Source organism: Protopterus annectens, chromosome 3.part1 (assembly GCF_019279795.1).
Source record: "Protopterus annectens isolate FY-2018-M chromosome 3.part1, PAN1.0, whole genome shotgun sequence".
NCBI lineage: Eukaryota > Metazoa > Chordata > Ceratodontiformes > Protopteridae > Protopterus > Protopterus annectens.
The window spans coordinates 203,462,845-203,489,152 of NC_056732.1; the positions used below are offsets into that span (position 1 = coordinate 203,462,845).

The window sequence follows — 26,308 nt, forward strand, 5'->3', positions numbered from 1 at the left end:
TATATACCTGATTAAGCATGGAATGTATGTACCGCAGTATGCAATCAATTGTTTGGACAGGGTGAGGTGTTTCTCTTCATGTTGGGTATGCAGGAGTTGAATGGCAAGCAGCTCATTCAAGTAACTGACCTTAAAATAAGGCTGAAAATGGATGGATTCTGAAACACCAGTAACACAAAAAAGGTATCCAAACAAACTGGTAGATTGGTCCAAAAAAACCCACCAACAAAGAAATCCATACCAGACGTTTATTCACCGTGGCAATCCACAGAATAAAAATATTTAGCACAGCATTTAATTCATTCACTTTTGTCCCAGTTATAACATAGACTTCATCAGAACTACCTTAAACCTCCTGTGATGGAGGACCATGTGGGACATGTACAGCAATAGGGAAATATGCCCACAGTAGAATATTTGTTGATTTTTTTTTCTGGACCGATCTACTAGTCTGTTTGGATTCCTTTTTTGAGTAATGTTTTTAAATGTATACACGTACCGTATGTACATGACCTTTTATTGGTCAGCTAACATCAGAAGAACAGTTTTAAAAGTGAGTTTGGTACAGGCCTGTAGTAGCAAATAATGATGCAATGATATGATGTTAACAGGTGTAATACTTTCATCAGAATCTCTACCCTGTTCAACTATCTGTACTTTAAAACTATCTAAAATAAACTGCCAAAACATATGCAACAAAATAACAGAAATGCATGTATGGTTAGAATACTACAATACAAACATTGTAATAGCAACATAAATGTGGCTTAAACTCCATTATTAAACAGGAAGTAACACATTCAAGCTTTAATGCTTACTGAAGTGACATGACTGCTAAAAGTGCCAGAGGTGTGTCTTGGTCATTTACCAGAACAGTTTGATCTACTATTTAAAACTGCTGCAGCCCCCCCCCCCCCCCCCAGGAGCTCAGTCACTTTCACTTAATGTAGAATATAGCAAATGTATAAAATAGCCTGTCTGTATGTTGCAAGGGACCTCCCAATGCAGAAGAAGATCTGTAGTGATTATTAGCCAACAGAATATCAATTTATTGTAGGGTTTATAAACATAAATTGAGTTTTACCCATATTTAAACCTTCAAAATAGCATATTTTCTTTCACTGCTGCCATTCTCAAAGAGGGGTTGATGCATTGCGGTTCTCCCGCTTAAAGTCTACTTCTTCATAGGTTCATAGGTAGTTCCTAGGCTGCCCGAAGGTATTTATAAGCCTAGCCAGAATGTGTTAGCTTTCGCCCCCCCCTTAGATTAGTTCCCTGTGCCTCTGTCCAGCAGAGCCACTGAAGTGATCCCCGGGGTAAACTTTCTGTTTCCTATCCTCTCGTCATGGTTTCTCTTGAAGAGTATTGGCGAGGAGCTCTGCCTAATGTAGATTGGAATCTTGTTCCAAAGCATGGGAAGTCTCTGGGACAGGAATCTATCCCTCCAGCGCGTCCTATTTATTGTTGTGGTGAGGTTTATATCCCTAGAGCATGTGGCTCAAGGGAATAAAGTTTTCTTTAGGAGGAGCATGTCTATCAATTCTGGGTTGGACATGGCTTTGTATGTCAGGCAGAGATCACCTCTGAATAGGCGGTATGCAACAGAGTACAGCTGGAGTTTCTTCAGTCGAGCTGCATAGGGCATCTTTTTGAGGCCAATGATCCTCTTGGTGAGGTACTTCTGTGGTCTTTCCAGCTGTTGCAGGTGTTTTGTAAGGTACATCCCAAATGGGGCGTTGTACTCTAAGATGGGTCTGATAAGTGATGAGTAGAGTGTTACAGTGACCTCTTTTGATCTGGATGCAAGCCCTTTTCTGATTAGGTGGGCCACATAGAAGGATTTTCTAACCACTTTGGCAATGTGATTATCAAAGGAGAGATTATTATCTACTTGGGTCCCCAGATCCCTTATTACGTCTTCTGTAATTAGGGGACTACCACCTATGTGGTAGTTTGTGGGTACTTTGTTTTTTCCAAAGGGGATGACTATGCACTTTTTGGCATTTAGCTTGAGGCCATGATTTTGACACCAGGTATCCATCTCAGTGAGACCCTTTTGGAGAATGTCTGTGTCAGCAGAGAGTCAGTTATAGCCCTTAGTTTGCAGTCATTTGCGAACTTGGTCAGCCATAGTCCTCCTGTGCTTGCCTGTACCTCTGAGAAGTATATGCCGAACAGGAGGGGTCCTAGGACTTAGGCCTGGGGAACGCCACTTGTAACCGGTTTAGAGTTGGACCTAGCTCCCGCAACTCTCACCATGTGGGTTCTGTCCGTGAGCCAGTTGGCAACCCATCTTGTGATGTAGGGGTTTATGTTCAGGCTGGTGAGCTTGTCTATAATACCAGAATGGGGAATGGTGTCGAAGGCCTTTGGAAGGTCTAGGTAGGCTGTGTGTACCACCTTTCCCTCATCTATAGCTTTGGTAGCTGTCTCAAAGTCGTCCACCAGGTTTAGGAGGCATGATCTGCCCTTAACAAAGCCGAACTGGGTAGGGTCCAGTGTTTGGAGGTTCCCACTTTCTCTGTTAATGAGTTCCATGATGATGCGCTCCATAGCCTTGCAGACCAAGCTAGTCAGGCTTATAGGGCGATATTTCCTAGAGTCTGTTGTGGCTCCACCTTTATGGAGCAGAATAACTGTTTATGTGCGCCACTCCATGGGTACGTAGCTTGTGGAGAGGCTGAGTTTGAACAATGTGTTTAGGTGAGGGGTTAGTTCGTCTTTGAGCTCGTGTAGGACACAGCCTGGGACACCATCTGGTCCCATTGATGCTGTGTTATTGGCTTTGGCGAGGGCTGTTTTAACCTGAGTGTCTGTGTGAAGTTTGCCCTTCCCAGACATCTTGACTGGCACCATGTTCAATTGCAGATGTTCATCATGTTACCCTGCTGCAGTCATCACACTTGGGTTATCCTGCCATCAGGCGGTCCCACAGTCGGCCTGAGTTCAAAAGTCTTGGTCCGGCGTCGGTTGCTATCGCTTCTTCCCTGACGTCAGAGCGCCAGGGGTATATAAGAGGCATCCGACGCCATTTTCTTCAGTCTTTCTTGCCACGTGGTGCCCGAAGCAGAAGCAGTTCGCAAGTGCCAGTCGGCCGACACCTGAGATTTTCTATTCGAATTTCAGTCCGAAGTCTTCAATAAAGCTAAGTATCCCATTGGGGAACCTTTTCTTGCCTGAGTCCGATGTCAGAAAAAGTTAACAATTGCATTTCTTGTGGGAAGCAAATACCTCATAAGGACTTCCATTCCTATTGTATTCCTTGCCTAGGCCCAGACCACGACGTCACAGGTTGTCGGTTTTGTGCTAGGTTTAATAAACGAACTATCAAACGCCGTTTTGACTTCGCACGACATTACTTTGGTAGGAAATTTAATTATATCATGCCATCAGAGCAGCCGACGACTGGCATGCATAAAAAAATGCAAGGATAAGGACAGGCAGCCTCGGAACAAGCCAGACTCCGAGGCCTCTGCTGGGCCTGTCGCCGGTTCTCCGGTTTTCAGTTTTCAGTGAGGCGCCTACACAGCCCCTGACGACCGCAGAACTGGAACCCCAGACAGCTGTGGATTCTCAAGCGGAGTCTACTAGGCTGACGCAGCCATCTTCATTAGGCCCTTCTGACACCGGTGCAGTGGAAACACCTTCGGTTGCAGAAGGTGTCTTCAGACCGACTACACTCACCATTAAATCTTATGCTAAGCTTAAAACTCCTTTAAAACCAAAGAAGACTGTACATTAGTCTACAGTTCAAGGCCCCATGCCTAAGAAACAGATGCTTAAGATGGCTGAAGATTTGATTACACTAATCAGGGGTTCCCATCCCCCTCCTGATAAAAGACCAAGACAAGAGGAGGATTATGCTTCCTCTGACCAGGTTTCAGTTTCCTCAGATTCTTCTGAGGAACAGGATTACACTTTTCCACCTTATGAAGACTCTGATGTTGAAGACTCTATTCCCTCAGCATCTCTCCCTGAAGACTACTCCTTTGGGGAAACTTTACATACCATGAGGGAACATTTCCACTGGGAAGGCCAGGACTACTCTGATTCTAAGAAAAGGCTCCGAGAGTTCCTTTTACTTCCCCAGCACAGGCCTCTTGCTATCCCTCCAGTTTTGGATATTGTGGATGATGACAGAAATAAAACTTCCAGCTCTCCACGTTACTTAAAAACTTCTTAAATTTATTGAATAAGAGAAACAAGGGTTAGCGCTTTCACGTATATTACTATACGCTTCTTCAGACAAATTAGATATAAAAGCAACTGCTTATTTATAGAGGCATAGCCAGTAGAATTAAACAATTAATCAATTAAACACAGTTGAAGATGATTTAAACATTGTAATTCATTCTAAAGGGGAAATGCTTTTTAAAGGTGTAGCACTGAATACGATGTAAGACATTCATACAGCCTAAGTATATGCTTAAAGGCAAATGAGAATTTGTTTAAAATTAGACTTAAAAACAAATTATTAAAACAACACTGTCTTCCTTGTTCTTTCCTTGCAAGATAATATTGCAAATTCATAATGCACTTAATTAATGATTCCTGAGAAACTTTCAGGTAATTATTCTTGAAGCCCATGAAAGTTAAACACAGAATACAAGGAATACTAACAAGGTACATTAATATATGAGTATAAATATATAAATATATATAAATATGTAAATATGTAAATATATTGTGGATGATGTTTACTTGGAGTCTAGTCTAAATCCAGACTCTCTACCTCCTGCTCCAGCCAAACCAGACAGATACTACAGAGTACCTGACTCACACAGATTCCTTTATAAAAGCCCTGTGGCTGACCCAGAAACAATTTCCCAGGGTCCTAAGGGAGCTAAAGCTTCTATGGCTAAAAATCCTGTGCCCTCTGAAAGGGATTCCAGAGCCCTAGATAGATGGGGAAAGAAAATATACACCTCAGCAACTCTGGCTATGAGAGCATTAAATTGTCAGTTTCACATGCTGAAATATCAGCAATTCCTAATGTCTCAATTAAAACAAAAATGAGCACACATACTGAACAGTCTGAATTCAAGGAAATGCAGGATCTGTTGCATGCAGCTGAACAGGTGGGCAAACATACTTTACAATGTGGATTTGATTCATTGGAAGCTTCCTGTAGAGCAGCTGTTACTGGCTCTGTCATACGTAGACATGCTTGGTTAAAAGAGCAAACCCTTCCTGATCACGTTAAAGCAAAATTATTGGATGCACCTTTACAGCAGGATGTATTATTTGGTGTCAAAGCAGAAGAGGTTTTAAAGAAAATGGAGGATAAGGCAAAGTCTATGCAGACGGTCAAGGATTTTTTGCAGGTACAACCCCCTCGTTTCAGCAGAAATTGGCCAACAAAAAACTGATCCTTTCCAGCTTCTGACAGATCACAGAGAGGCAAATACAGACGCCCAAGGGGCAGAGGTCAGTCACAAGGCCCTTACAAACCTCGCCAATGGGGTACTGCTACCCAGAAAGGAGGAGAAGACAGGCCCCAGGCTAGCAGAAGACAAACACAATGACTCAGTCCTCAAACTAATGAGCAAATCTCTCCTGGCAGCTCCCTTGGGAGGAAAATTAGCATTTTTTGCAGACAACTGGCACATCATCACAAAAGACAAATGGGTTCTAGACATTGTCTCTCAAGGATACAGATTCCACTTTCATACCTTACCAAGGATAAAAGGAATGCCAAACCTGCCACCAAATCAATGGGCAGAGGCACAAAAACAAATTACAGTGCTCATGGACATGAGACATTCAACAGGTACCTACAGAGGAGCAAGGACAAGGATTTTAATCAAGACTCTTTCTAGTCCCAAGAAAGGACAAAGCATGGAGACCCATTCTGGATCTTTCAGTTCTGAACACCTATCTGCAAGTACCAAAATTCAAGATGCTAACACTACAGCAGCTTCTTCCCATGTTGGGCAAGAATGCTTGGCTAGTAACATTGGACCTCAAGGAGGCATACCTGCATGTCCCTATCAGACAAAATTGCAGAAGATACCTCCGCTTCATTGCAGGTTCAACGCATTATCAATTTTCTGCACTGCCCTTTGGCTTATCTACTGCGCCCAGGGTCTTCACAAAATGCCTGGCACCAGTAATTGCATACTGCAGATAAAGAGGAATTCAAATATACCCATACCTGGACGACTGCCTTATTCAAGCAGAAAGCAAGGACATTCTTTTAAAGCATCTGGCATTTTGTCAAACACCTTCTAAGTTGCCTAGGGTACACAGTAAACGAAAAGAAATCAAAACTAGTGCCCTCACAAAACATAATATTCCTGGGTGCCAGCTTGAATACAATGGCCCAAATGGCTTATCTCACACCAGACAAGAAACAACACTGACTCGATATTTCAAAATAATGGCAACAAAGACCCAACTCCCTGCAAGAAAAATTCTGCAGGCCTTGGGATTCATGGCATCTTGCATACTACTAATACCATTTGCAAAACTGCATATGAGGAAATTACAGTGGTACCTGAAAAGCGTATGGACTCAGCACAGCCACAGCTTGGAAACAATGATACCACTCATTCCCTGCCTTCAACAGGAGTTCCTATGGTGGGCACAGGCATGTCACCTCAACAAGGGTCAGCCTTTCACCTTACCCACAGCCAGGCAAGCTATGACAGCAGATGCATCGGACTATGCCTGGGGAGCACATATGGCAGGACAGTGCATTCAGGGCAAATGGACTACAGATCAGAGGCATCTGCATATCAATCAAAAAGAAATGCTAGCAGTACAGAATGCCCTAACAGCTTTCAAGAACCTCTTACACCCAGGACAACTAATAGTAAAGGCGGGCAATACCACAGTAATGTGGTACATAAACAAGCAAGGGGGCACACATTCCTACCCTCTATGCAGGCAAGCAATGACCTTGTGGAACACTGCACTCTTACCAGGTTCAATTACAAGCACAATTCCTGCCAGGAAAGAAAAACACATTGGCAGACGACCTAAGCAGAAACATCATGGATCCACACGAGTGGAAACTAGATCCACAAGTATTTGCAATGATGACTCAAAAATGGGGACGCCCAGAAATAGATCTGTTTGCAAGCCCCCAAAACTACCAACTTCAAAAATTTTGCACAAGGACATTCTATCCACAAGCTTGGAAAGTGGACGTCCTCTCATTCAGTTGGAAAACATTAACAGTGTATGCCTTTCTTCCACTGCCTCATCTAGCAAAGGTACTGCTGAAAGTCAGATTAGAGAGGCCACAAATGATACTCATTGCACCAGACTGGCCACGCCAGCATTGGTATCCAATTTTAAGGAACATGGCCCACGGCCCACCATGGATTTTTACCACAAATTCCTCACCTGCTCACCCAACGAGACAATCAGATTCTACACAGCCAGCTCAAGACTTTAAACCTGGCTGCATGGCAAATTACCTAAACAACCAGCCAACACCTCTATCCAAAGCAGTTATGGGTGTCATTCTGGAGGCCAGGAGGCCCAGCACCAGGAAAACCTATTCAGACAAATGGAGAAGATTTTGCGCCTGGAACCAGGCTAAAGGCCAAAATCCCCTTGATCCAAACATTCCTCAGATTCTACAATATTTAACTGAGATGTTGCACAAAGGTCTTTCCTTTTCATCTATTAAAATCCACTCCTCAGTAATTTCAGCTCATTACAACACGGATCCTCCTTTATTCTCACATCCACTCCTAAGACAGTACCTCAGAGGGGCTAAGAACATAAGATCGCCAAGGAGAGCACCAACACCTACTTGGGATCTCAACTTTGTTCTGGAAAAGCTTACACTGTCGCCCTTTAAACCAGCTTTTTCAGCTGATTTAAAATTTCTTTCGTGGAAAACTGCCCTGCTACTTGCAATAACCTCAGCTAGAAGAGTCTCAGAGCTACAGGCACTAATGGCAGTGGAGCCTTTCCTCATTTTTCATCAAGACAGAGTCTCTCTATGAACTAACCCTTCCTTTATGCCAAATAATGGTATCCAGTGTGGCCCTAAACCAAACCATTCATTTGCCCACCTTTTTCCCAAATCCCCAGAACAAAGGAGAAAGACTCCTGCACTCTTTGGACATTCACAGGCAATTATGTTACTACTTGGATAAAACTAAGGCTTTCAGAAATTCGGACCAGCTCTTTTTAGCGTATGTTACAGGATCACAAGGAAAAGCTATCTCAAAACAGACCATTTCTAAATGGCTAGGGCATTGCATACGTTTCTGCTACACGCATCATGGGAAACCAGTACCTGCTAACATTAGGTCCCAGTCCACCAGGGCTACAGCTATATCAGCAGCCTTTCTCAGGGGAGTGCCAACCAAGGATATTCTGGAAGCTGCAACTTGGAGTTCAGTGCACACCTTCACCAAACACTATCACTTACCTCTATATTTTAAGACTAGAGCTGGTTTTGCCACTGCAGTTTTGCAGGGCCTACTAGCTCCTTCTAACCCTGTTTAACTCCACCTCCCATCTTTAACTTTGGGATTCAACCCAAGTGTGATGACTGCAGCAAGATGAACATAGTACAGTTTTGTACCTACCATAAATGTAGATGTTCGAGTGTTCACCCTGCTGCAGTCCAGGTTACCCTCCCTCTGAACTAGCTGAACTTATCTATACCACTCTATCCTATTCAACCTCTGTGGTGTATTTGCTTGTGCCTAAAGGTATTGTTTTATTTTTATCTAGCTATCTATATATATATATATATATATATATATATGTATTTTGCCTACCTATTGGGGGCACCTCACATCTGGGGCAAGAAAAACTGAAGAAAATGGCGTTGGATGCCTCTTATATACCCCTGGCGCTCTGACGTCAGGGAAGAAGCGACAGCAGCTGATGCCTGACCAAGACTTTGGAACTCAGGCTGACTGCGGGACCGCCTGACGGCAGGATAACCCAAGTATGATGACTGCAGCAGGGTGAGCACTCGAACATCTACATTTATGGTAGGTACAAAACTGTACTTTCTCTGCCAGTTCTTAGAGCAGCCCTTGTGCGTCCCTTTGTTTTTCTCCAATATTTTATTTTGGAGCAAAGTAGGGGTTTTTTACTGTCATCCTGTCTCTAAAGTTAACAGTGCTTGCAGATGGCTTTGCAGCTGGGTCTCCATTTCCCTGCTTGTTCAGTTGTTGCTGGTTCAATTGCTTAATTCCTTCCTTTGCCTGGCCACCCTCCATAAATGTCTCTAGACTTGGATGCAGTGTCCTTACTTATGAGGTGTGCAGCATAGAAGGCTTTCCTTACCACCGTGGAAACTTGGTGGTTGAAGTTCAGATTGCTATCTACCTGTATTCCCAGGTCTCAAACTACTAGGTTTGACCTCAAGGGGGTGTTATCAATATTGTAATTAGTGGGGAATTCCCTTTTGCTAAAGGGAATTATAATGCACTTTTTACGTTTAGACTGTGGCTTTGGCACCAATCATTTGTCTGAGTTAGCCCTTCCTGTAATATGTTAACATTGTTGGAGACTTGATGATTCCACATAATTTGCAATCATTTGCGAACTTGGTAAGTCAAAGGCCATATACTTTAGCTTGGACTTCTGAGAAACATATTCCAAACAGTAAAGGCCCCAACACAGTATGCCACTGGTGATGGATCTACTGGTAGAGGTGGAGTCACCATCTTTGACAGTATGTGTTCTGTCAATGAGCCAGTTGGGTACCCATCTAATAACATAAGGGTTATTCCCCAGCTGGGAGAGTTTCTGAATGATACCAGAGTGGGGGATTGTGTTGAAAGCCTTAGCTAGGTCAAGATAGGCGATATGCACTGTCTTACCTTCATCCAGGGCTTTGGTGACTTTCTAGTAGAAGTCTACTAGGTTTAATAAGCATGATCTACCCTTAATGAAGCCAAATTGGGATGGCCTTGCAGATGAGACTGGTTAGAGTCATGGGTCTGTAGTTCCAAGGGCAGTTGATGGCCCCCTTTATGCAAGGGGAATACTGTTGCTGTTCTTCACTCCGCTGTTACAAAGCCAGTTCTCATGCTATGATTAAAGAGAATGCTAAGTGGGTCTGCTATGTCCTGTTTTAGATTGCTTAGTAAGCAAACTAAGATGTTATCTGGTCCCAGTGAGATTGTGTTTTTAGCCTTGGAGAGTGCGGTTATGACCTGATCTCTAGAGATACTAGGCAGATGACTGGTGTCAGGTATGCTTTGGGGTAAGGCCAATGGGGCCAGGGGGTGAAGTTTATACCATAGCTGTCAGGTAGCAGGTTGACAATTTCCTCCAGTGCAGTAACCATCTACAACCAGTTCGGCACATAGCTGGGCATTCCGTTTTAGATTCTGGATGTAGTTAAAGAATGCCTTATGATTTTCTTTCACTAGATATGCTATTTTATCTTCATAATTACCTTTAGAGGATTTTACAAGATTTCTGATTTGCTTGTTCAAGCTGTGAAGGGAATTCTTCCTCTGCTGAGTCAGTTTCCTCTTATTCTTAGACATACGTTTCTTCCTCTTGTTATATAACCTGTTTATACTTGAGGCCCACCACAGTAGCTTTTTTTTACGGAAGAACTTGGTTTTGATCTGGTCAGGTACAGCAGAGTCTGTACAGTTGCTTAAGTGTTTATACAGGGCATCTCAGTACACCTCTGCATAGGAGTCGTTGTCTGTGAATGTGGGGAGGAGTATAAACTTTTTTATACCATCGCTTAGTAGTCTTTGCTTTGGAAAAGTTTTGAGATTTTTCGCTCCTGTGAGGGTGTCATGCCCAACAGTGACTTCGAACAAGACAGTTTTACGATCTCACCTTACCAGGGAAGGCATCACACAGGAGGGGGGTGGGGTGAGTGCAGTTACTCCCCATATTGGTGAGTACTATGTCTAAGACATTTGAGCACTTTGTGGGGTGCAGACTGTCCCTTCCAGAATGTTTGAACTGATAAAGTCCAGGAACCTCTGGCTGAATGTGTTTGCTCTCGTGTATGTCTCCCAGTTGATGGATAGTTGAAATCACCCATGACTAAGGTGTTGGGCTCTACGGTGAATGATTCCAGTAAGTCCAGGTAGATGGTGTGCTTTACTTGGTTCATAGTAGGGGACCTATAGCTAGCAGTAATGTGGCAGGGTATTTTGCTTATAGTTAATTGGGCATGGAGTAGTTTGACAGAGTCATACTGTTTGGTCAGTCTTGAGGTGTATTTGGCTGTAATGAAGATGGGTACACCTCCACCTTTTGTTCTTTCATGCTCATTTTGAGGTCTGAACATGTAGAAGGCATTTTAGCCTTGCACGGCCAGGATGCTTTCTGTGGCCTTGAACCATGTCTGAGTGACTGCACAGACGTCAGCATCTCCCAAGGTGAGGAGTGCTTCTAGGGAGTGCAGCTTCATGTTTAGGCTCCTAGCATTAAGTAGCAGAACCTCTCGAGTTTGCCTCGAGTGGATTTTGTTAAGTCAGAAATTTTGTTATTTTGACACTGCCTAAAAAAGGCACTATGGGGGAGGCAAGCACCTTAACAGTATCTGAAAGCCTAGCGGAGAAAAGTGCAGACCATCTCTGGCAAAGCAGCATGGCCTGTCGACCTTGTCACCCCTGGCTGACAGGTACTGGATCCCCTGGACTGACACCAGAAGCTAAGCCAAGCCAATTGTTGAAGTCTATCATTTTTTTTGTTTATATTGTGGCGTCATCCTAGGTGAGGGTAATTTGCTGCTTAGGGCTAGGGTCATACCTGCCTGGGACACATAATCTGAGAGTTCAGTCATGTCTCTCTTCATTTAGGCCAGAGAGGTGAGTCTCGCATCATTCACCCCATCATGGACTGTGCTTGTTCTTGAGTGACTTCAATGCATTCGTGATGTGACAGAACCTGGCACCTTACAGACAGCTGACTGCGACCTTCTCCTTGTCCAGCCTGGTGATGAGACCATCTGTGTCCTCACTATGGAGATGCCTATCCAGTTTGTTGTTATGTGAGAGAAATGATTCCACTTTTATAGTGTACTTACATGTCTCACATAGGGTATTTGTTTGTTGTAGGAGTAAGTGGTTGTCAGTGTACATAAGACAATTAGAATCAAATACAGTGTGAAAAGAGCCCAAAAAAACAACTCGTAACACCAAGAGCACTTGTCGTTGCTGAAGGCAAAAATTGAAACCAGGAATTCCTGGTTTCAATTTCTGCCTTCAGCAACGACAAGTGCTCTTGGTGTTACGAGTACATAAGACAATTCCTACATGGGCTTAGTATTCCCATGTCAGTCAGGCTGGCCGGGAAAATGATGGGGAACTGCCTATCCATTATAGCAGGTTTTTACCGTATGTGCTATTAGGGAAGGGAGTGGGCTAATTTGACCACTTTATGCACTAGGAATAACATGGGTTATTCAGTTGAAGGCTGTGAATGATAGGCGTAGCAACGCTGCTCATTGGACAGCTGAGTTGCCTATAATGCTGCAGGGAAGCTTGGCAGGGTTCTACTGACAAATGTCTGGGGAAAATAGTGTTTCAAGGCATTTATGTCGATACAGGCCACTGCTAACCCCTGTGGTGTGCAAACGAAAGGCTTAAATACAAACAAAATGAAACCCTTGTAAGCAATTTTACCAATAGGATAGCACACAACGAATCTTCCCCCAGCAATCCCCAGCTCAGACAAGGCTAGATCCACACTCTTCTGCTACAAGGGTGCAGGGGAGCCTTTCTTAATGTTCTTGAACACTGGCACTAGTATGCTTATTCTCCGGTTATCTGGGATATGTATTTCTCTCCACATTGCTGTGAGTGCCCACAGGTGCCATTTCTCCCCTATCTCACCCAGCATCTTTATCATATCTGCTGTGACCTCATCTGAACCTGCTGCTTTCCTTGACTTCATTTTCTTTAGTGCTGTTCTTACAAGTTCTGTGCTGAGCTCCTCCTCTCATCATAGGCTGTGTCTGAGGCAGTACAGCTTCTGTGGAGTTTTCTTCATTCAGAAGCTGCTGGAATCAGTTCTTCCTTCTGCCTTTGATATCTTGTGGACTGATGAGCAGGTTGTTGCTGGCATTTTGTTATAAAGAGTGTCTGACTATCTCCTTTCATTTTTCTGTCTTTGCCTTGCAACCTGATAAACTTTCTTTGTGCCACCTAGTGAGTCACTTTCCAGAAGCTGGTTGATTACCTTTGATGCCATGTTCTTTGCTGTTTTAACTCCTTTCTTATCTTGTTTGTTAGCCAACCATTATTTCTTCTTAGCCTGGTCCGTCTTTTCTTTCTCCCACTTTTTCTTCTTTATTTTGATGATTTCTTGGACCTCTGCATTCCAGCACCAGCTTTCCTTTTGTACCTTATTTCCATATCTGGCTCAGCCACGTATCTGTTCTGTAGTTCTCACCCATGCTGTTTTGAGGTGCTGCTATTCTTTTACAACTTCACCTATTTTCTCTTTTTCTTGAGGAGCTAGAGGTCCAAGAAATTCCTTGAACTATTTTGTTTTCTGTCCAGTCAGCTTCCAAGTCTTCACCTTGATCTCTGTTGACCTTCGAGCCTTTGCTGCCCACTGCTTGCAGCTGATTGTGGTAATTAGTGGTTTGTGCTGTGGGCTGACTGTTTCACTGGAGATAACTTTGCAGTTGCTGATTCTACCCCAGTGCCCTTTCCATTCTAGGAGGAAGTCTACCTGAGTTGCATGTTGGCTACTCTTGTATGTGATCTTTTGACTGTCTTTTTGAACCATGTGTTGGCTATTGTCAACTATCAAGTCACTTGCCAGACAGAAGTCTAGACTAACCTCTCCTTTATTACTGATGCCCCATCCATGTGGACCCAGGTAGTCCTCACAATCCTGTTCTATCTGTCCTGATGTGTGAATTCAAGTCACCCATTATTAACACCAATTCATGTTTTCCTGCTTTATCTAGAAGGTCCTGCAACTGCTGTCTAAATGCACACTTTTCTTCACTATCACAACCCTTCTGTGAGGCATAGGCTGAGATTATGAGTACTATCCTATCATTAGACTGAAGTCTGATTGCCATGAGGCTGGCACTAATTCTAATAATATTCCTCACTGCATCCTGAACCCTCTCCCTCACCACAATTCCCACATCATTTCTAGCCTGTCCACCTCCTGAGAAGTAGACTCTTGATCCCAAGCCAAGTGGCTGTGCTGCACTTCCCTTCCATCTTGTCTCTTGGATACATGGGATGTCCAGCCTCTTCCATACCATTATGTCATGCACTTCCAAGCTCCATTCTGTCAGTGAATCTATTGTGAGTGTAGCAATTCTTAGTTCATGTTTGGCAGGTTGATTGGTTTTACATCCAGCTTTCGCTCAAAAGAGCTGTCTCTGGTAATCCAAGCTGGGCAACTGGACACTGGTCAGCCAGTAGCTTTTTGACCCAGGGCTTTATGGCAGTCACTCAGTGGCCAATAGGGGCACATATACCCCTCCCACCATTAGCATGGGTCTCTGGCGTAGGTCAGAGAAGGTTGTGTTGTCAACCCACTTACCACCAAGAAATGCCCATTTGATGACATTAGTCAAAAACTGAATCACCAGTTTACCTCGAGTTTCTTGCCAAGCCATGTATGTCTGTCATCCATGTTCCCTTATCTTAGGGATACTGTGCTGTAGAGTAGATGCCCCTGTAGGGCACCATGTAGAGTCTGTACTGCTGCCCATACCATTCTTTGGTGAGTTTGAGATGGAAGCACTTAGCATGTTTTTCGAAGCTGGGAGGAACCCTACAGAAACACAGGGAGGACATGCAGACTCCAGAAAGGTATTGGCTGATGGTCAGGATTGAACATTGTGCCTTGTGCATGGGAGGCAAAGACCTTAACCATTATGTGAGCTCCTCTTGTTTTCTGATGTTTGTAACACTACATCACAGTAGTTCTTCACTGTTTCTTCTCTTTTTCCATTCTCTCTCCATCTGCGTTTATGTGCTTCTCTATAGTCCCACTTATTTTAAAATCTCTGGATGTTTCTAAGCAATTTCCACTTCAAAGTTGTAATCCATGTATCTTGCAACTGCACCATACACTAGTCTGCTTTGTAGGGAGTCTCTGTAGACTCTTTCTCCAGCACAACTTTCTCCTCTCCATTTTTCTTCACTTTATTTTTATTTCTTCCAGATTTTTCTTAGTGGACATCCACACAGAATACTGTTCAGAAAAGATCTAAATTTAAACCAAACTGACTTTTACTGTTTTATTTTCCGGCAATTATTGGCTTCCTATTGGAAGAACTTTCAGATGGCATCCATCTTGTAAGTCCTATTTCATAAATGGAGATGTTAGGAACAGTAAAAATTGCTTAGGAAGTGCTTTGTTCAGTCCATTTACTTATAGCTACTGCTTTTTCTAATGTCTTGGATACTGTTTATACCAAATTAGTAAGGTGATATCTTTACCAGAAGTCTAAAGAATGAATGAGCTAATCAGATTAATAATTGTGACCCACCATTATATATAGTTTTGCTGTAGAAGTTTTCAGTTAATAAAAACATTATGTGCTACATAAACACTTTTTTAGACCTATGTAGAGTCTTACAATTGCATTACATAGTATGATGGGTTTTGCAGATGGTGAATCCTAGTGCTGGCATGAAGTTAGGGATTTTACAGGAAACCAAGAATCATACAATAATCACACCTGCCAATGTTGTTAGCAGCCTTGAATTGTCTTCTATATTGAAAAGCCTCTGGGCTCTATAGGGCCATCCCCCCACCATAAGTAATATACAGATAGTACCCCAATTAAAGTTGAGTTGGCACCTGTCATATAAATGTACACTTGCTGCTTGTTGTTTATTTTTTATGAATTCATCCTGAGTAGCTTTAACAGTCTTTTTTTTCTGTTTCAGGAATGAGCTGGAGAGGCAGTTTTTGGAGCTTCTGCAGTTCAACATTAATGTCCCATCAAGTGTTTACGCCAAGTATTATTTTGACTTGCGATCCCTAGCTGAGTCAAATAACCTGAGCTTTCCCTTAGAACCTCTAAGCAGGGACAGAGCGCAAAAACTTGAGGTAAGATGTGATCTCTATTTTAATGGTTTATGAGATTATTTTCACATATTGTTAGTGACAAGCTTCCTGAATTTTTTTTTTAATTTTTCCACAAGAAAATCACCCAGGTTATCCTCCTGTCTGGCAGGCGTGTACTTTATATATTTGAACAGGTGCCAGAAGTACAATACTGTAATTCACTATATGGTTATGTACTGTTACATGAACTTAATGGCACGATCCATTTGTAGAAACAGCTCAGGATGTTATTAATGACTCCTCCTAAGACATTTGAAATAAGGTAGGTAGATCCGGTAGGTAGAAGAGTACTGTGTTGAGAGGCAAATGAGAGATTGAAGGTGAGCTGAGAAAAAGCAAGCTGCAGTGAATTAAATGTAGTTATATTTTTGTTTAGATTTGTTTTTCTCTGTTTCTTGTTAAATTGGTATTTTATGAGTTATTCTGATTTTTTTAAAAGCTCTCTATCAACTCTTGTCTTTTCTCTAGGATTATACTAATTTTTACTTTCACTCAGTTTTGAACATTCTGTGTTACGATGGGTGCAACAAGAAGTGTGGTTAAACAGCATGATAAACAAGAACCCTGACTTTTGGCACCTAGGTGAAAGAAGGAATGGAAGAAAAGAGATGTGGTGAAGAAGTAAGATAGGTGTTGTATGCAAGTTGTGGTGTGTCTAGTGAAACTGTGAGGAGGAATGGCGTATAGAATTTGTACAGTGCTGACTCAGCTGGAGGAAGAACTCAGATGTGTTAAGGAACTGGTGACAGAAAAAGAATGTTCAGTGGGGCTGAACCAGAGAATAGGAGCATCTGGTGGTGTGAACAAGTGGGTAGGTTGTGATCTTGATGGGGGTAATGGAGTTTATCAGGAGCTGTATTTACAGCACATCTGTTAATTTCAGGTAGGCTAAAGAAAAGCTCCTGCTATCATTTTTGCCAAGAGTGGAGTTTTCTCATTGTAGGTATATATGAATTTGGGGAAGTGAGGGCTTGCCTCTGCAAAAGTTATGTTTGTTCGAGGTTCACTGAAAGTTGTTTTGGCAGTGTTTTTCTTTTTATCTACTTATCATTTGGTAGATTTGCTGTCAATGGATCGCCATGCTTCTCGGTAAGAGAAGCCCAGTGAAGTCATGGTATAATAGGTAAGGGTCAATGGATCGCCATGCTTCCTTGTAAGAGAAGCACAGTGCAGTCACGGTATAACAGGTAAGGGTCAATGGATCGCCATGCTTCTCGGTAAGAGAAGCCCAGTGCATTCATGGTATAACAGGTAAGGGTCAATGGATCGCCATGCTTCCTTGTAAGAGAAGCACAGTGCAGTCACGGTATAACAGGTAAGGGTCAATGGATCGCCATGCTTCCTTGTAAGAGAAGCACAGTGCAGTCACGGTATAACAGGTAAGGGTCAATGTATCGCCTTGCTTCCTTCTAAGAGAAGCACAGTGCAGTCATGGTATAACAGGTAAGGGTCAATGGATCACCTTGCTTCCTTGTAAGAGAAGCACAGTGCAGTCATGGTATAACAGGTACGGGTCAATGGATCACCTTGCTTCCTTGTAAGAGAAGCACAGTGCAGTTATGGTATAATGGGTAGGGGTCAATGGATCACCTTGCTTCCTTGTAAGAGAAGCACAGCGCTGTTAAGGTATAACAGGTAAGGTCAATGGATCGCCATGCTTCCTTGTAAGAGAAGCACAGTGCAGTTATGGTATAACAGATAACGGAGCAGTGGAAGGTCTAGAACAAGGCAGATGAATAAGGGAATAAAGCATCATGAAAAGTCTCATATTGATGAATTTTAGATTTCTTGCACTGAGCTCCTGTACATGCTATCCAGGGCATATACTAAAAGAAAGCTCCAACACGTCTACAGACCCATAGAATATTTGAGTCAAGACTGCTGATCACCAAAGTGCTTGTTGCCTGCTTCTTAAGAACCAGCTTGGGATTGGTGCTACTGTTTAGTTTCTGGTGAGAGAAGGAGCAAAGGGACATTGATTCCTAGCTTTGTGTGGCTGCACTGAAACCAGCACTGATAGCAGCCAATAGGCAAATGACCACTGTTTAGCATGGTTGGTTAAAGTAGAGAGTTCTAGTTGAAATTAGTTTATTGGTGCATCTTATGACAGAAGAAGGCTGTCAGGCTAGTTTTGGGCATTACTTGCTAATGAGACTAAACTTATGTGTATAGCTGTTAGTTGGTGTGCTCTATTGAGTTTTTTGTTGCTTATTTTCTATATTATGAGTAAGGCAATTTAGTGTGATTCTGCCTGTCACAGGCATTTAGAACTTTAACTTTTTCTGTATAACCAACTCCACCAATTCGTATTGTACTTTAAATAGTAGTTGAGCAAAGTGGCTCTGACTTTGCTAGGTTGTGCATTGCTTGTTTTGTTGACTTGGATTATTTGTTTTAGACAGATTTATGATGGGTGGCATATTGCTGTTTTTATGTGGACTTAGATTGTTTGATGTTCATCGTGTTTCACTGTTGCAGTCATTACATTTGGGTAATCTGCTGGCAGGTTGCCCTCAGTCGGCCTGATTAACAAAGTCTTGGGTCCTGTGTCGGTTGCTGTCCCTTCTTCCATGACATCAGGTCGTCAGGGGTATAAAACATGCAGCCAACACCATTACATCAGTCTTTCTTGCCGCGCAGTGCCCGAAGCAGAAGCAGTTCGCAAATGCCGGTCGGCCGACTCCTGAAATTTTCGTTTTCAAGTTTCAGAACTGAAGTCTTCAAATTAAAGCTAAGTACCCCATTGGGGAAACTTTTTCTTGCTCCTTACCAATGTCAGTAAAAGTTAATAATTGTATTACTTGTGGGAAGCAAATACCTCATAAGGATTTTCATTTGTACTGTATTCCTTGCCTAGGCCCTGACCATGACATACCTTGCTGTCAGTTTTGTGCTTTATTTAATCCGCGCACTATCCGTCGACGGTACATTGTTGCATCAAAATATTTTGGTTCTCGGTTTAATTATCCAGAAATGGCGTCGGTCAGCCATCCGACTACCGGAATTCTGAAAAAACGCAAAGAAAAAGAGAGAGAGAGAGAGGCCATTGAGGTCCAAAACTGCCGACGACACTTCTCCTAAGCCAGTCGCCAGTTCTGATTTGCAGGCCTCTACTGAGACCCATTTGGAGTCCGGTATGCTGCGAGATGCTTCACATTTGGAACCCGCAGATGTCTCTACCTTGGATGGGTCCAGAGCCACTGAGCAGGCACCGGCTTCTGAGGGTGTATTCAGGCCCACAGACTTGCATATTAAACCGACTCCAACTTCAGTGCTACGGCCTAAATCTCGATCTATGTCTAAAAAACTGATGACCAGGCCACATGTTCAGGCCTCTATGCCTAAAAAACAAATGATCAAAATGGCTGAAGATTTAATTACTCTAATCAGGGGTAGTCAACCTCCTCCCTCCAAGAGGCCTAGGATTAAATTTGACTATGAATCTTCTGAACAGGACTCTGTTTCTTCTGGCTCTTCTAATGATCTGGATTTGTCCATACCCACTTATGAGGACTCTGATGCAGATTCCCTCTGCTTCTCCGCCTGAGGATTTCTCTTTTGGGGAAACTTTACATACCTTAAGGGGGAATTTCCACTGGGAAAGTCAGGATTTCTCTGAATCCCAAAAGAGGCTTAGGGATTTCCTCCTTCTTCCTCAGCATAGGCCTTTGGCTATACCACCTGTACTAGATATTTTTGATGTGTTTTCGGAATCCAGTATGGCCCCTGATTTCTTGCCTCCAGCTCCTAGCAAACCAGACAGATACTACAGGGTTCCTGAGTCCCACAAATTCCTTTTTAAAAACCCTATTGCAGACCCTGAAACCATTTCTCAGGGGCCCAAGGGCATTAAGGCTTCTCCTGCTAAAAATCATACCCCTTCTGATAGAGACGCTGGATAGATGGGGTAAAAAGGTTTATACTTCTGCAACCTTAGCAATCAGGGCTTTAAATTGTCAATTCCATATGCTAAAATATCAACAGCATATCATGGGGCTGCTTAAACAGAAAATGATGTTGATTTCTGACTGTGTGGAGAATAAAGATTTGCAGGATTTATTGCATGCAGCTGAAGAAGTTGGCAGACATACTTTGCAATGTGGTTTTGATTCTTTAGAGGCCTCTTGCAGGGCTGCTGTTACAGGCTCTGTGCTTAGAAGGCATGCTTGGCTTAAGGCGCAGTCTCTGCCTGATCATGTTAAAGCAAAACTTTTGGATGCTCCTTTACAGCAGGACCGCTTATTTGGCAATAAGGCTGAAGAAGTTCTAAAAAAGATGGAAGATAAAGCTAAATCTATGCAAACTGTGAAAGATTTCTTACAAGTGCAACCTCCTAGATGTAGTAGGCATTGGCCTACTAAGAAATGGTCCTTTCCAGCTCCTTCCAGAGCCACTATGGCCAAACCCAGACATTCCAAAACCACCAGGTTTCAGTCCCAAGGGACTTTCAGATCTAAGCAATGGGGTGCTTCCACTTCCAAATCAGGAAACAACAAGGCATCACCCTATGCTAAACAGTCTCAATGACTTCCCTTTGAAATTACTAAGCACTTACCTCTTAGCTGCCCCTTTGGGGGGGGAAACTGGCTCTTCATTCAAGAAACTGGCAACTTATAATCCAAGACAAATGGGTTTTAAATATAGTGTTCCAGGGATACAGATTTCATTTCCACACGCTGCCAACTCCAAACGGGTGGCCAGACCTGCCCCCAAATCAGTGGGCAGAGGTTCAGAAACAGGAACTTTCCCTCCTAAACATGGGGGCTTTTCAGCTAGTACCAGAAGAGGAAAAGGGACAAGGTTTCTAGTCCAGACTTTTCCTGGTACCCAGAAAAGACAAATCATAGTATCCAATTCTGGACCTGTCTACTCTAAACACCTTTCTGGACATTCCAAAATTCAAGATGCTGACTCTTCACCAGTTACTTCCTATGCTAGGCAAGGATGCCAGGTTGGCAACTCACGACTTAAAAGAGGCTTACCTGCATATCCCAATCAGAGAATCTTGCAGAAGATTCCTACACTTCAAAGCAGGCTGCATGCATTATCAGTTCTCTGCACTGCCCTTTGGCTTGTTTACTGCGCCCAGGGTATTTACAAAGTGCCTGGCTCCAGTAATTGCAATTTGCAGGCAAAGAAACATTCAAATATATCCATACCTGGACAATTGTCTATTTCAGGCAGAAAACCAGGCCATTCTTCTAAAACATCTGGCGTTTGTAAAAAGACTTCTAACCTGTCTAGAGTATACCATAAACTAAAAGAAATCTCAACTGTTACCCTCTCAAAAGATTACATTCCTGGGTGCAAGCTTGAATACAACTGCCCAGATGGCTTTCCTTACGCCAGAAAAGCAAATTCATTTGGTGACTTACTTCAAACAGGTGGCCACAAAAACACTGCTATCTGCAAGGCAAATACTGCAAGCCTTGGGGTTCATGGCCTCATGCATTCTTCTAATTTCATATGCAAGACTGCATATGAGGAAACTTCAGTGGTACTTAAAAAGTTTATGGAGTCAACATTGTCACAGCCTGGAAACAATGATTCCTATCATACCTTGCCTGCGCCTAGAGTTCCTATGGTGGGCAGAGGCCTGCCACCAAAACAAGGGACTGCCATTCACACCGCCCAAACCCTAACTACAGACGCATCAGACTATGCATGGGGGGCTTATCTGAAAGGGAAGTGCATTCAGGGCAAATGGAGCCCAAATCAAATGCACCTTCATATCAATCAAAAAGAAATGCTAGCTGTACAGAATGCACTGACAGCCTTCAAGGACTATCTTCATCCAGGACAATTACTGATAGAAACAGACAACACCACGGTTATGTGGTACATAAACAAGCAGGGGGGTACACATTCCTACCCCCTCTGCAGACTAGCCATGGCATTGTGGAACACGGCCTTGAGCTACCAAGTACAACTACAAGCTCAATTCCTGCCAGGAAAGCAGAATGTTCTGGCAGATGAACTAAGCAGAAATATCATGGACCCTCATGAATGGAAACTGGAACCACGGATTTTCAACATGTTGACACACAAATGGGGGAGCCCAGACATAGATCTTTTTGCCTCAACCCAGAACTACCAGTTGGACAAATTTTGCACAAGAACTCCTCACAAAAAAGCCTGGAAAGTGGATGCTCTGTCCTTCAGCTGGAAAAGCCTATCAGTCTATGCCTTTCCCCCTCTGCCTTTGCTCTCCAAAGTACTACTAAAAGTCAAACAGGACAAACCAAAAATGATTTTGATTGCTCCAGACTGGCCTCGCCAACACTGGTACCCACTCCTGCACAGTGTGTCACACATTCCTCCGTGGCACCTGCCTCAGATACCTTCCTTACTGTCTCAGCAGGAGAACCAATTTCTGCACCCTCAGCTCCAAACATTGAATCTTGCAGCTTGACTAATCACTTAAATTCACCCTTAGCATCCCTCAGCAAACCTGTGATGGATGTCATTTTGGAGGCTAGAAGACCTAGTACTAGAAAACCTTATGCAGACAAATGGAAAAGATTCTGTGCCTGGAGTCAGTCTCAAGGGATGAGCACAGCAGTGCCCAGCTTACCTCAGATTATGCAATACTTAACTGAGATGCTTCACAAGGGCCTGTCTTATTCTTCCATAAAAATCCATGCCTCAGCCATTTCAGCTCATTACAATGCAGACCCCCCCCCTTCTCTCATCCTCTTCTAAAGCAGTATCTCAGAGGGGCCAAAAACTTGAGACCACCCAGGAGAGCACCAACCCCTGCCTGGGACCATAACTTAGTATTGGAGAAACTCACTCTACCTCCTTTCGAGCCAGCTGCAACTGCAGACTTAAAATTTCTTTCCTGGAAAACAGCCTTCCTTTTAGCAATTACTTCAGCTAGAAGGATTTCTGAATTACAGGCCCTTATGGCAGTGGAGCCTTTCATCATCTTTCATGCGGACAGGGTGTCACTCAGGACCAATCCATCATGCATGCTCAAGGTGGTATCCATTGTGGCTCTTAATCAGTCCATTCATTTGCCAACTTTCTTGTTATAGAAAGTACCCCAAAAAAGCAAACCCCATTTCTCGGTCACCCACATCCCCCAGAACCTTTTCTTAAGTTTTTCTGTCTATTCCTTCTAGCATGTCGAGGGATCAGTTGCTAATGTCCTCTCCTGCTCAGCTGGTGAACCTGGGAATATTGAGGCAATGTTACAATTGCCTCATGTACACAGACAACCCTCTCCTCCTCCCACAAAACACAAATACATGCGAGAGATGCAACTATACGGCCAAACTGGAGGCTGAGCTCTCTCAACATAGGACTGGCATGACCAGACAGGAGGAGAAGGTAACCACACACACTATAGACCCAGTCTCACATAATACCATCACAACCTCAAATCATACACATAAACACACAAAGACATACTCGGAGGCTCTGATCAAAAATCTACCAAAACAGCAGAGGCCACCAAAGCAGACACCCAAACAACTACCACCTCAGAACACAACACCTGCAACACATAGACCACACAGTCAGAGTGTCAAGCAGTCACAGCCCTTAAGGCCAAACACAATGCCAGACACACTAGTCATTGGTGACTCCATAGTCAGACACACTGACGTCCCGCCACCAGACTGAGTAAGGAGAAGGTCACAGTAAGCTGCCTGTCGGGTGCTAGAATCCGCCACATAACGCATGCACTCAGGTCTCTCAACAGCAGGTACAAGTACGACTCAATCATTGTCCACGCTGGTGTTAACGACCTGAGACGTACCTCCTTGGACTACATGAAAAGAGACATAGAGGAGCTCTCTGATTATGTAGCCCAAGCAGGTATGACCCTGACCTTGAGCAGTATCCTACCTTCACCAAGAATGATGCCACAATACAGAGATAAGATGATCAGCTTTAACAATTGGCTTAAACTCTGGTGTCATTCAAAGGGGATCCAATGTCTGTCTGCCTGGGATGACATGCTGGACAAGCCACGCTGCTTTGCAAAGGACGGCTTGCACTTGTCACCCCTGGGATTCCGGATTTTGGCAAAGGCTCTTGCCACTCCCATAGTGCCTTTTTTAGGCAAGGCTCAAATTCTAAACCTACCACCCTAGAACAAAACAAAGAAAAAAAACTAAGGGTAATGCTGCTCAATGCCAGAAGTCTCAACCTCAAGATGCACGCACTCGAGGCCCTTCTCAGTATGGAGAACATCGATGTCTGTGCTGTGACAGAAACCTGGTTCAAGGCTCCTGAGAGCACCCCAGCACTATCAGGTTTTACCTCATATCATGGGTTCCGGCCCCAAAACCCGGACAATACCAAGAAAGGAGGAGGGGTATCGATATTCATCAAGGACACCCACACCTCAAGATTGGTGGCATCGCACGATGCATCGGAAACCATCCAGGTGCAATTAACCATAGGCAAGACTGCTCTGCAATTTGTAGCATGTTACAGGCCACCCTCGCAAACTCAGGAACCTCATATGGCCTTCCTGAAAACACTGGAGGGGATAAATGTATCTCCGAACACCATCATACTAGGTGACTTCAACTACCCTAATATAGACTGGGAACACTACTCAAGCCCAAACACTCTAGCCCAAAAGTTCCTGGAATTCATAAACTCAAATGCCATGGAACAACTAGTCACCATCCCCACAAGAGGAGAAAACATACTTGATCTCATCATCACGAACATGGGAGCACAATGTTCAACGCCGGAAGTATACCCCTCACTGGTGAGATCTGATCACAAACTAATCTCGCTGGAGGTCCTCATCCCGCACCCACCGAAATGAAAAGACCACAGTAAAGAACTTCTCGAAGCCGACTTCACACTTCTAAAGACTAGTGTGGTCTCCTTTAAGGCCCTGAGCCGGGTTAACATTACTCAAACCGCTGAATCACTTACAAATGCCTTCTACCAGCACCTGCAGGGCTGCATGGATCAGGCAATCCCAAGCAAAACAAAGACTCTTTGTACCAAAGGCAATCGTCCAGTCTGGTGGACCCCAGCCATAAACAAACTCTACAACAAAAGGAGAAAGCTACTACAAGATAGAGCAAAATCCTTAAAAGGTAAGACACCGCTGATCACTATAAGTAAAAGCTAAGAGCTCTCATAAAATCATCCAAAGCTAATTTTGAGAAAAAATAGCTAAGGACTCTAAAGACAACCATAAGGCATTCTTTAGCTATGTCAGAAACCTAGGAGGAAACTCCCAGATATGCTCAGAATTAGTTCAAAATGATGTGAAGATTACTGATCCTACAGACATTGCCAACATACTGGCTGACAGGTTCAGTGCAAACTTCTCCCCCCCCTCTCCCCTTAAAGGAGAGATATCTATACCAAATGAGTGTAGGCCCCAAACATCTCTAACGCCCAGGTGAGAACTGCTCTCTCCAAGGCAAAGAACACAGCATCCATGGGACCTGATGGTGTCCCCGGCTGTGTGCTCCATGAACTCAACGAGGAATTAAACCCGCAGTTAGGACAGCTGTTTAATCTTAGTCTCACCTCCAGATACGTACCAGGAGTGGCGACAGCGACTGTGGTCCCACTCCACAAAGGCGGTGCCTCCACCGACCCTGGAAATTACCGTCCCATTAGCTTGACAAGCCTTATCTGCAAAGCCATGGAGAGGATCATAATGGATCTCATAAATAAAGACATAGGGAACTTGCAGACTTTGGATCCAACCCAGTTTGGCTTTGTCAAAGGCAGATCATGCCTTTTAAACTTGGTTGATTTTTCAAACAGTCACCAAGGCCATTGACGAGGGAAAGGCAGTCCATACAGCCTACCTAGACCTGGCGAAGGCTTTTGATACAATACCTCACTCGGGTATCAATGAAAACTCATCAACTTAAATGTAAACCCATACATTACAAGATGGGTTGCAAACTGGCTGAGTGACAGAACCCACAGGGTCAGAGTTGCTGGCGCCATGTCAGACTCAAAGCCTGTCACAAGTGGTGTCCCACAGGGCTCAGTCCTGGGCCCACTCTTGTTTGGCATCTACTTTTCTGAAGTACAAGCAAACACAGGAGGGTTATGGCTGACAAAGTTTGCAGATGACTGCAAACTGGACGCCGTAGTTGAAAACACATCCAACACAGATATCCTTCAGAAGGGTCTCACAGAAATGGATAACTGGTGCCAGAGCCATGGCCTAAAGTTAAATGCCAAGAAATGCATAGTCATACCCTTCGGGAAAAATAAGGTTACCCCTAGCTACCATATAGGTGGCAATCCCCTGAACACAGAAGAAGTTATTAGGGACCTGGGAACCCAGGTTGACAGT

The 26,308-nt window shown here is 43.6% G+C and overlaps 1 protein-coding gene across 1 annotated transcript in view; it reads left to right on the forward strand.

Annotated features, from left to right (window-relative positions):
• CCNY (cyclin Y) overlaps positions 1-26,308 on the forward strand; it is a 1,275,181-nt gene that overhangs the window by 1,199,700 nt on the left and 49,173 nt on the right. The window contains exon 9 of the mRNA XM_044066715.1: positions 15,831-15,993. Coding sequence (XP_043922650.1) covers positions 15,831-15,993 — 163 coding nt within the window. The remainder of the gene's footprint in view (positions 1-15,830; positions 15,994-26,308) is intronic.